This window comes from Aythya fuligula, chromosome 15, assembly GCF_009819795.1.
Source record: "Aythya fuligula isolate bAytFul2 chromosome 15, bAytFul2.pri, whole genome shotgun sequence".
Taxonomy (NCBI): Eukaryota; Metazoa; Chordata; class Aves; order Anseriformes; family Anatidae; genus Aythya; species Aythya fuligula.
The window spans coordinates 10,637,075-10,649,600 of record NC_045573.1 but is presented as its reverse complement, the minus strand read 5'-3'; the positions used below and the strand labels follow the sequence as shown (position 1 = coordinate 10,649,600).

General features: G+C 42.7%; 1 protein-coding gene across 1 annotated transcript; it reads right to left on the bottom strand.

The window, feature by feature from the left end:
* Positions 1-1,331: 1,331 nt before the first annotated feature.
* Positions 1,332-12,153, bottom strand: IL20RB (interleukin 20 receptor subunit beta). Its single transcript, XM_032197764.1, has 7 exons — positions 12,083-12,153; positions 7,968-8,105; positions 7,070-7,260; positions 4,131-4,255; positions 2,618-2,768; positions 2,153-2,298; positions 1,332-1,457 (listed from the first exon to the last, which is right to left on the bottom strand). Exons 1-7 carry the CDS (start codon positions 12,151-12,153, stop codon positions 1,332-1,334), a joined length of 948 nt encoding a protein of 315 aa, XP_032053655.1.
* Positions 12,154-12,526: the final 373 nt, after the last annotated feature.

The window sequence follows — 12,526 nt, the reverse complement described above, 5'->3', positions numbered from 1 at the left end:
TCTGGCCAGGAAGCAGGTGCGGAGGCAGGGAGGCTGTGGAGCCATAACTGCCTGGATGGGAGCAGCCGGAGCTGGGGCCGTCGCTTTCACTGTTTTCGCGGTGCTTTGTTGCTACCTGGTGGTCTGATGCAGCCTTGCAAGGATGCAATGCCTTCCCCTGCCCTGCTACCTACCACAGGTCTGCTACCCAGGTGTTAAATGACTTGTCTTGGCAGTGAGAGCCATAACTGCGGTATATGTAAAACAGCTAGAGCTGTTATCTGTATTTAGCAGGAATTTTTCTTCATCTTTTGAGATTTCCTTCCTTAACATGATGACGAGATATCCGGAAGAAAACGGTGTCATCAGGCCTGAAATAGCCACAGACATGGTAATGCTGGGCTGCTTGATAAATCCTTCCTGATATTCTCCTGCTAGCCAAGGTAAGCACTCCAGTTGCTACCCACCCTGGCCTTCATGGCCACAGAGACAGGTTTGCCCTGTGTGACATAGTCAGCATCTTGCTTCAGCTGTGGGGATGAACCACGAGACTGGCAACAGGCCAGCCCTGGCCTGAACAGCCCCGGCCACATGATTTGCACATCTTTTTGTCCTTCTTTCTGTTTCTTTTCCCATTTCTTGAGCCTACCTTTCTCTACCTTTGCTCCCTGCTAGGCACTCATGAAACCCTGCCATCCCTCATGGTGCTGTAAGTTTTATTCTCACCATACATTGCTATCTGTCACATGTAGCAAATTCTCATGTCACAACCACTCATTTTCAACATTATTTCCAATAAGCATAACCTCAGTTCAGGGTCTGATACCATTTTTTTCCCTGTTTGTTCCAGCTGTTTAGCCATCTAAGAAGCTCTTGCTGCTTATTTCATCACAGGGTAATTTCTTTGAAAAATACTGAGGCAAAAATGTTGACAGTGAAGTGGTTTGGGCTTAAGGGATTAAGGGGCTTAAGGGACCCCTACACTTATTGCTCTGGTGAACTGGTGCCTGAAGAGTGGGCTCTACCTTGGGGCCATCCATGTGGCTGAGAAAGGTGAAGGGAAGATGAGTTAACCTTTGTCTGCTCATAGGTATGGATATGAAGGGAAAGTACAGAAACTGGCAGTTGTCACCTGTGGCCTTTACTGGCTTTTCTGTAGGTGGATGAAGGTGTTATGAAGACGATGAGAGCAGGCCACATGTTTATACACAACGCTTTTTTCACAGCAGTTTTTATACACAAAGATAACGTTGCTGCTTGTTGGTACTCTGAGGACACCTGCTGAAGCATGATCTGCCAGGTCTGTTTAGAAGATGTTTCCACAGGATCAGGGATTTTTTTTGGGGTGTGTACTAAAGTGTTTCTTGAATCCAAAGTCGGAGAACCTCTTCTGAAGGCATCACACACACCATCAGATCACATTGCTCAGCTTCTTCATTCCCACACAGTATCAGCTGGGTGGGGGGCTCTACTGCTTTCTGTAAAACAAATACACTCATTCAAACACCCTCAGACTGATGAGCTAGTCTGTCTATCTTTCACCTCTCCACATAAACCTCCTCTCATCCTGCCTGCCACAACTGTGCAGAGACCCAGTGGTCAAATCACAACCACAAAAGCTCCTGCCTGCATTCTCCCTTGACCTGTACAGTATATTTAAGCTACTGATTTTGATATACTCCTCCTGGGTGAGCAAGACAAGAGGCTGCTCTTGATAACTGTTTTATCCTCGCCGAGAAGTTAAGAAGCTAGATGTTGATGCCAGAGGACATGGAGCTGTATTGCCAGTGACACAGCTGTTTTGTTCAGGGAGCAGCTGGTCAAGCAGGGTCAGCCCATGCTTCACAAGCTGCTTCCTGCAAGCACCAGGAGCATTGTCCCCACTCAGGGCTCTAGGCCAAAGGCAGTGACAGCCATGCAACCACCTCATGTGGGCTGCTTCATCCCTACAGCTCAGCTGACTGGTCATACAGACTTTCTGCTGTCCTGTTTCTGAAGTTACGATATGGCGTGCTTCTCTTTCCCCTGGACACCAGCTCTGCCATCACACTGGAACAAACAAGTCTTCATATGCATGTGTCTGCTTTTTTTTTTTTTTTTTTTTTTTTGCCTGCCCCATGCTTCTGTGAATATACATCACCCTAAAAACAATAAAGCAAAACAAAAAACTTACCAGTGTGTCTGGCAGGACAGCAATGGGGCAGCAGGAATACTGAAAGATTTTACTTGTTTTCCAGGCAAGGAAAAGCAGGGTCAAAGCTGCCAGAGCAAAGCCAGCAGAGGATATCATGGCAGTAACGAGCCACAAGGATCTGCCACCTAGAAAAAAAAGAAGCAGCAAAATTTATCAGACTGTGAGGAGAAACTACTCAATGCAACCATACTCTGCCCTCTGCAGTTGCCCTTCCCACCCCCTCTGGTGAAATTTTTTGTCAGCCCACTCCACATAAGGATACCCTTGCCACTGTAGGGGCCTGCACTCCCAAGTCTTCCTTTTTCACTTCCCCCAAGGAAAAAGTGGGTAGCAAATTTATAAAGAAGACAGGAGATAATGGCTGTAAACAAAAATAAGAGATGCTGGGATATCCTCCTGGGGCATGACTACACAAAGGGAAGAGGCAGGAAGGCTGGCTGTTACCTTGTGCCCTCACGCACTGTGTCTGGCTGAAGCTACTGCTTCTGTTGATCGTCTCGACGTATGTCTGAGCTTTTACACAATAATCATGTCCTGCCTCCATGGTGTCCAGGTGAACTGTGGAGCTGACATCTTTCACCATCTTCCAGTGCATCTGCCATAGGCCCAGGAAAGAGAATATCAGAATGTAGGGCAAGGACCTAAATAAGAGCAGGATTCCTAATATAATGCTAGCCCAGACTTTACTGGGAGAAAAGGAAGGAGAATAACAGGAGCAGGAGGTGTCACAGAGGATTGTGTGAATAAGAGGAGATAGAAAAACAGCAGACTAAGAAGCACAGCTGAGTGCAGAATGAGACCACACATGCCTGGAAGACTAGGAGGGGATGCAAAGAGAGAGTCATGAGCCAAAGACTGGTGTTCAGCCAGAACACTAGACCATGACTTACTCCCCAGGCTTGATGACTGATCTGGGACCAGGGTTTTTGTTGGGATGCCAATATCGTGCCTGTTCTAGCATGATATGAGAAGGCTGCCAGAGATACACTGTGATAGGGGTGCAAGAGCTGCACCACGATTAGAGCACAGAGAGGGGATGGACTGGGCTAGTGAGGAGTGAGTGCATTTGGTGTGCGCAACTGTAACACGTTCCAGTACAGTTTAAACAGCAGATGAACCTGACCTGAATTTCTTGTAACCTGATTTTCTTGTAGCAAATACAACTCCATGAACTGCTAGCAAGATGAAGTTGCTATTCCCAGCCTGCCCGGTCATGGGAGAACAGGTGAAAATTAGTTGCTTCTAAATCTTGGTGTGATGCAGAGGCAAAGCCTGTGCTCACAGGAGGCTTGATAAGCCTTCACCATCACATACACATTATACCTGCAAGCCAGTAAGGCTCTTCTAGCAGGGCAAAGTCTGTCTCTTCATCAAAATATCTTTCTCCACAGAAACATGACCTTGACAGCCATTAGTTTGAAAAGATCAGATATGTCCAATGTGACAATTATTAAAACATTAGAAGATTAAAAGATCTGGACATGCACTAACCAGTAAACCTCATGTTTGTGACAGTCCAGTTTGTAGAATCTATTATGAAGTTTGTAATTAATATTTAGGTGATTAATATTATATATCGAAGAAAAGTAGTGGTTCATTTGTAAAAGGAAAGTAGACACAAGCCTATAGGATGCTTTCTAATGTTTAAGCTCATGGGCTAGGTTCAACTCAGTTACTTGGATTTCCAAAAGGTAGTCAAGATTCATTTCAAAAGCCTATTAAACTAACAGCCATGGAATAAGAAAGCATTAGGGCTCTGGGTGCACTAAGCAGGCTACAATTGTCCTGGCCAGCCTGAAGCACAGAGGAATATGGCATACATGGCCTCTGGGCAGGTCCTCCAGCTTCACAGCAGCACCTTGGACTTGAAAAACAGACCCGGAGAAATGTTTGTATGCTTCCACTCTAAATCACATGGGCTTTCTGTTTGTGCCCAAAATCCAAGCGTAAAACTCACCCTACTCTCCTGGCCTTTCTTCCAGTAGAGGACACAGAACTGAAAGGCAGGCCCCATGTCTTTCAGCTCCACTAGTAAATGATACCCATCTGCTATGACCTTCATTGGAGGTGGGGTCAGGGAAGCTGCCAACAGAGAGAGAGCACTGTTATCACACCTGAGGCAAATCTTCAAATAAGTCTTCCTTTTCCTATCTAGGAGAGCAGGATAGGGTCCTTACCATGACTGTCCTTCAGCTCCACCATGAGCATGGTAATATTAATCTGGTTGCCTCAATGGGGCAGAAACATTTCTCTACACTACTCCCCGTTTGTCTAGATACTGCAGGAGATTTGGAGCAGGAGGAAGACGGTGACTGTCATTGTGAAGGGGAGTTTGGCAATAGGTGAGTTGCACAGACTTGAAAGGTTTTAAATTTTATCTGGTGGAGGAGGTGTCTGGCCTGAGGGTCCCATGTGATCAACAGCAGCAGAACCAGCTGGGCAACCAGAAATTGAGACACCAGATCAGGCCTGTTCTTCTGCTTTTGGGCATTATCTTAGCTCTAATATACAAAACAGGAACTGTGAAACCACTGCTCCTTCATGGGAATTTTGGCAGTTATTCAAAGGTGAAAGGGAAAGTACCATAGGCCTCGGGTTAATTCAGTCAGTTCACATGAATCCAGATTTTGTTTCAGTATCTATATGTTTTTAGAAATAGTTGGCTGGGCTGACTATCTGCTGCGACGTGTTTTTATAACTAGTATGCAAGTAAATCTGTTGGTGATTTGCTTAATGCTTACTCTGATATTCAAAGTTTGGTTTGGTCTGGGTTTCTGCTGTGAGGAATACTAACTAGTGAAACAATCAGAATAAGTCAAGCATGGATGAAACTACACACTGCACCTTTGTGATTCAAAGCAGTACAGAGATCATATTTGCACCACTTACCTATGTGATTCTTTACTACTCTGTTATAGCTGAAATTGGTTTCAACCTCTTTGCTTTCAAGAAAGGAAAGAGAACATACAAAACATACAGAAGAGATGTTCTTAATAGAGTTTGTTCTTACACACAGTGAATTGCCAGTAATGCTGAAGAGTAAGAACACGTAAAGTATGCTCATGATGACTGTGGTGCAAATGGGAGGCCTGGAAAACTGCTTTGTGTTTTTAAATCAAAAGCTGATAAGCTGCTTAGCATGATCATGTCTCAAGGAAAAAAAAAGTGAAAACACCGTTTGAAGGTTAAAAATAACATTGACTTAATGTATTATCAAATGAACACTGCAAGACACAAATACTAACCAAACAGGAGCATTTAATACTTATCTCTTGTGCTGGCACAATGGATGCCAACCAAATGAACTTTGACAAATGAAGAACTAAAATCAACTAAACTGCTTGTTTTAAGGAAGGTCTGTTAAAACTGTTTTCCATGTACTGCCATACTTTATGTATATCTATACCCAAGGCTTTGAGGCTAGAGCTTTTTTAGTCTAGAAGTACTGTGGTTTGTGCTGGTGCTCTGTCTGTCCATAAATCACACACACAACTTGCAGGCTGTGCTTTGAATTCCTTAGTTCCTACTAGACTCAATGCCAGTTTTACTAAGAGACACCAAAGTAAAGGCAGCAAAAACGTATAGGCACAACAACTTTATAATGCCTTTTCTGTCTCCTTTGTTCACATATTCACATTACAGCCCATTGCAAGCTGTATCTTCATAGATTTCACAGTTTAGCAAGAGGACTGTACTGGGGTCTCTTAAGATGCTGGACCAAACTGTCAAACGCTTCATTGTACTGGGAAGCCTCTGTGATGCCTTAGTACAGGGAAAGGGTATAAAGGTAGTTCTAGGTGGCCACTCTGGAGAACTCACAAATAGGCCTTGACACAATGTGCACAAACCATGAGGCATTTTTACTGTTTACCACAAAGATGAAAGGACAAGCAGGTCCCCTCAAAAGACTCATTTAAACATAAAGTGTACTTGTTATGCAAGGTGGCCACTGAACGTGTAATACCGCTGAGGATAGCTGTCACGCTTCTGGACATGGCCAGACAAGTCCACAGCAGTGTGGTGGGTTCTTCCCTTCTGTGGCTCCCCCTGAGCTCAGAAACAGCTCTGGCCACTGATAAGGGCTTTGATTGAAAACAAGTCTGAACATTACCTACAGACTGTACCTGCCTGAGATCCTACCTAGGAACTATGTCCCAAGGTTGTCTAAGTCCTAGGCCAAATAGACTCTGGGTAGCCTGTTCTCAAAGTGAGGGGAGGACCAAAACCATAGTCAGGAAAGAAAAAACTTCATTGTGCCACATCTTCCTCAGTGATGGTTAAAGGTGGGGTTTGGGTGTAGACTTGGGATCAGACTACAACAGGGTTTATGAAGGTGCCAGCTGAAGGAAACAAGTTGAGGACCTAAGATGCTGGGGAGCTGGAGGGAGGAGTTGCTTGGATGCTGATAAATGGATGTGCAGCACACCAACCTCCTTGTGGCAACCAGGATGAGAACTGCCCAAAGCCACTGTTTAAGTCCTAAAAGATGCTGATGGCTCCAGCACTTTGGGGAATGAAAAATTCTAGTCTTCTATATGAGGGTCCTCCACTGTCTGCAGTAAGTCCTTCCGCAATGCTGTAGCTGGCAGGAGCTGATCAGGTAGAGCTGCTTACAGAAAGGTGAGATGCTCCAGTCAGTGGCAGAACTATGGGGCTAAGCTGAAATCTTCAACTGTTTAAAAAAACTGCTGTCTAAATTATTATTTGCTGTAGGAAACTGTAAGGTCCCTGAATGATGGGGTCTGTTGCATTGCAATCTATACTGTAGGAACGCTACATTATCATCCTTCATGACCACTTGTCAGATAAACCACTCCACCAGTCAGGGCATTACTGAAGGACAGAACTCAGAAATGAACATAACTGATGTAGCTTAACTCAAATAGCAGGACTTACTTGTGATGCGATTGAAGAAACCCTTCAGGGTGCCCCATTGTGATCTTCGAGCACCAGTGTCTGCCCTTACACGCAGATTATAGGCCACAGTGGCTGAGATATCCTCTGTGATGTTACACACTGTAGCTGTGATGAGTGAACACTCACAGATGGGGATCCAGCTCTCATTAGCATACTCACGTTCATACTCCCTGGGGAAAAGAAAGGGAAGGGAAAGGAAGGGGAGCTGGCCTCTTTTCAGTTGTGCCCAGCAACAGGACAAGAGGCAACGGGCACAAACTGAAGCACAGGAGGTTCCAGCTCAATATGAGGGGGCACTTCTTTACTGGGAGAGTGAAAGAGCACTACAACAGGTTTCCCAGAGAGGATGTTCAGTCTCTTCAGTCCTTCTGTGGAGATATTCACAACCTGCCTGGGTGCCATCCTGCGCAAGGTGCTCTAGGTGACCCTGCTCTGTGGGGGGGGTCAGACTAGATGATCTTCAGAGGTCCCTTCCAACCCCACCCATTCTGTGGTTCTGTAATATGTTTAAAAGACTAACACTGAATACATCTCTTTCCTCTTCTAAATAAACTGTCACTTAACTTCCTAATTTTTGAATTCTTTGGTCAGAAGTACTTTTCGTATGTAGGATTAATGAATACCATGGATTACCCAGGTATCTATTAACAATCATCTCAAGCATAGCCTGTAAGCAGCCTCAGCATTAGACCATAAATTAGTTTTTTTCCACTCATGATCAACAGTGCTGGAGTATCAAACTTCACAGAACTTCTCTTAAACTTGTGATTTGAACAGTGTTCAAGAAATCTGAACTGTGCAGAACTGTAAGTCTGAGTAAATAGTGCTGAAAGAACAAAGAATTAAAAACAACATCAAAACAGAAGCCAGAAGTTACCCCTGAAATTCAACAGAGTATCTCACAGTTTCACCCTGGATGGTCACAGGACTCCATGTTAAGAAGTGTCTCATGTTGGTAGAAAGAATAGAGATATTCTGAGGTGAGGGCAGCAGAGCATCTTCACCTAAAATTCCAAGAAAATAAATAAATAAATAAAGACTAAAAAGGTACATGAATGTAGTGGGAGGAAAAAAAAAAAGGAAGAATTGTGCAAAACTGTGTTTGCATGAGAAATTCTCTGTTTCACCACTGCCACTTCAGTGTTTGAAAGTATTTTATAAAGAAATGACAACCAAAGAGCAGGTGACAGAGCAGTTAGGCTGGTACTGCTTACAGTAAGGCAAAGCATGGCTTTTCATTAATTCAGAGGTTTTAATTATATCAATAAAACAGTGAGAAAAGGTCAAGCTTTTAGAAAGCTGTCCTATTTGATTTAATGAAGACTGCTTCAATGGACAATTCCCATCAGGGTTATAAATGTACCGCTTCTTTTAAGGCTTGACTGGTCTGGACACTTGTAGAAGATCTTGGCTCTGGTACAGAGCCTTTTTTCATGTGGCAGGATTTTAATAGTGTAAGTGCTTGTAGGCTGTAATCAAATTACCTCATTAATTTCTTGGATAAACTTATTCAGTGGACTAATGAAGTTATAATGTTTCTCTCCAAGATCAGCAAAGCAGAAGTTTGGGATGGTGCCTACATTAAAGTTTATGGATTTTATCCTATGACATCTTAATGTAAAATTCTTAGCAGTGTTTGGACCAGAGTACCGAAGGCAGTCTTCCCCACAGGTGCATCCTGCACTACACTAGGGGAACAGTCTTACCTCTGTTCCGCCACTTTTCAGTCCCAAGAAAATTATGTTCTCTCTGCTCAGTGGGGAATGGTTCCCAGGGAACCACTGAAAGGGAAGAATGGATGGAGTGGTTTTAACCAATCCAGTGTAGCAGTGGTGATTTCAACACTCTTCTAGAAACAAGGTAATTACTCTGACACAATATATCTATGTTATGTAGAGATTGTTTCCTTTATAAGTCTTTTTATCTATTTATTTAATTAGATCTGTTTCTCTTAGTGAGGTCTGTCTTATATTAATCTTTCACTGTCATTAAAAGAGGGTGCCTTCTAAGCTGAGATTATAAAGTTAACCAGTTAATGTCAATTCTATCCAGGATCAAAACCAGGTTGACGAGTCCATGAGCAACATTTTCATGGTGATTACTACCCTACAGCACTGGAACAACAACTCTTCTTTCTGCCATTAGAATATTCCTCGTATTCATATATTTATAAAAGCATTAATAATATGGGGAGAAGATGCCAAATCAATTGTGATTCTTTGGCAAAAGTTATTTGAATCTGTTTACATAATGCTCGGCCATTCTTTAAACTAAATGCCAGAAATCTCTGGGATCTCCTTGCCACTTAGATAATGGAAGACTCACAGTCTGCTATGTCAGTATTTCTACCACTTCTGGCTGGGGGTCCCTGCTACTGTCAAGACACTTTGTCTCAATCACTGATTTAGTTTCTTGGTCCATTCTCTATACTTCTTGACATTTTGGTTGTATACTACTATTTTTCCTTGTACTCTTGTTTCCATGTGAATTTCTGGAGTTGGCATACTGAAGTGTGTGAATTACCTAACAGACTTTAATTACATGATTGGGCACCAGTTTGTCCACATGACTCACATACGCAATGATGTTCCAGGTCTGAACAGAGGTAGCTTGCACTGGGTTGCTTCCTAATTTTTAAACCCTTGACTTTAAGACTTTTGGGGATATATAGTTTGTTGTATTCAGTAGTACAGAATCTTATCTTACTGTATTTTCTAGATACCATTTTTAAAATAAGAGGGTATTTCTGAATTGGGATATTTACCTTTTAATAGCTGCCAAACTATTTTTATTTCTTTTATGTGGTTGAGATCAATCTTCATTTCATGGCTACGCTTACCTTACTACACTGCATTCCTAGTTTGCTGACAAAATCTGTGACAGTTCTATGTACAGTGAAGCCTGTTCCCTCACTTCACCTGAACCACAAAAGTTCATATACAGACACTAAGGTTTCTTTTTTCCTTTCATTAGGAAAAGCTCTGGGCCAAGTAACAGTTTGTGTTTCTATAAAAACTTCACTGATTTGTTTCTCTTTGGTATTAATAGTTTTAGGGATGGGCCCAAAGGCTGCTGCTGGGAAGAACTCTTCTCCAAGAAAGGAAAGATACATGAAAACCTAATACTCATTTGTGTTTTCTACAGAATACACTTGCTGATTTTTAGAGGGCCGCATACTTGTGAACTTTTCTGTGGAAACCCATAGAACACAGCAGTTGTTCAATCAGTGCCATTGAGTGGCATTTGTGCTACAGTGTCAGAAAACTAAGCTTCCAGCACTGTAGGTAAGGCAATAGTTGTGGGGAATAGTGTTATGGACATACAATTCAAACGAATGGTGCACTTGCTGGGACATCTGCCTTCAGATGGAGCATTGTATCCCTAGGGTAAGATTTCATAAGCAACACAAAAAAGATATATGTGCAGACATAACTATACATACCTTTTGTGTGTGTGCATATAGTTGTTACATGTAAAAATGATAAAATGTCATGCTTGTAAGGTTAAGGAATTAAATAACAAATACACTACAGTGAACCTTAGCATTCCTGTTTAGTATACGATTGTATATACAGACATGTTTGTAACTGCATTACCATGCCCTACTGCAACTACAGTGAACGTCCCTCAGGAACTGAATCAAAAAGGTGTAATGCTGAAACTTGAGATCTTTTCATTTTGTACACAAATTAAAAGGGGGGTCTTGAGCAATAAATGCAGTGATGCACTTCCTTCCTTTCTGCCTGAGACCCAGAGCACCCTGAATACAAAGCCTAAACCAAAGGGCTGGATGGGAACTATGCTGTTTTCTAACCTGGTGTCAGCTCTGGACAGCCACAGGAGTGCTTTTAGATTTTCAATCAAAAATGTTCTTTGCTGAGAAAGGCCGCTAGGAGGCATAAGTTTTCATGTGAAGGCCAAGGGAATGGGGGACACTCAGTGGAAAGTTCTCCCACCTTTCTCTCCCACTGTCTGTCACAACATGGAAGGCAGAATTGGATGAGTATCAGTTTGGAGAAGGCTGGTGGACTCTGCAGACACAAACAGCATGGCTTCTAGGCAGAAACATCACACAGCCTTAGTAATAAAAAACATAGTAAAAATAAAAATGGATTATCTGAAGAATAATTGACTGGTTCTGCCATCTATTCAAAAAAAAAAATACATATTTGCTACAATGGTCCCTATTCCACAGAATAAACTTTCAGAGAACATGAAAGTTAGAGCTGAGGCAATGTTTTTCCGTATCAAACAACTAAGAGTTATAAATAAGATTCAAAGTGTTTTGCTGTCCAAGCAAGCTGTACAATTACTACTTCTGAGGCTGAGAACAAAATGTGTCAAAACACAACTTGAATTCAGGAGCTGAGATGCCACCCTTAGAAGACAACCCTGAGCATAACCTGAGTACACTTGCAAGCCATGTCTCCAGAGGACTGACCACTGCAAAAGCATGGCAGTGTACTCAGGAGACCCTGCAGCAACACAACTTCTGGATGTATTTGGAGACCAGCTTTTGCTCGGAGAATCAGATTGCAAAAAGTACAGCCTCCTTCTAGGGCACACAAGCCCTTCAGTGAAGATCTTTGAGCCTGTAATTAACGCTTTATAAACCTCTCCTGCACCCACTCCACCAGTAGGGCACACCCCTGTACCCAAGGACACCAGCATTGAGAGGTGACTTGAAAGTTCAGCTTCTCACAGAACAGCAAAAGAGTGGAGGCAAATACAGCATTGGGATGTTATTTCCTTCAAACTGAAATTTCCTCTTAGATTTCAGAAATTACTTGTAGAACATAGAATTTATCGGTTGTCTTTTTCACTTACTTATTCTAGTATTAATTTTAGACAAAGAATTAAAATTCAGGATCACGTGACCATGTGTTATTTAGCTTAAGTTTTATAGAGGCAGGTTTAACGAAAAGACAAAAGAGTTTTTGTTTCTCACCCCTTGGATTTTGGCTTTGACTAAAGTTATTTTAGTGATTACCTGTGAGATTAGGTGCAATCAGAGCGCAGAGGAAGAAGCAGGCGAGATTTGGGAATGTTTTGCTCCTGCTCATCACCTTCTCCCTCGTTCATCCCCTGCTGCGCAGCTCAAAACATTCCCTTCCTAGGCAGGGAGCCCTGTCTGAGCCGGCTGGGCTGCGAGCGAAGCAGAGACTCTGGGAACCATCTCAGCCAGAGCTTCTGTGCTGCCTGAGCCAACACTGAAGATGTGTGTACACTGTTGGTGTGGGTGAAGTTACAGGGAGTGGCAGGGGAATTCGATGCCAGCATTTCTTTGCAGGTCTGCACAAATGCTTACCTAGGTGGCATGATGCCGTTTCATTTAGCAATTACATGTATTAAACAAAACAAGGAGGAAATGGGATTAATTGGATATCTTCATGTAGTTTATACATGTATAGCTGTAAATGTCTGTTTTTCTGCTCA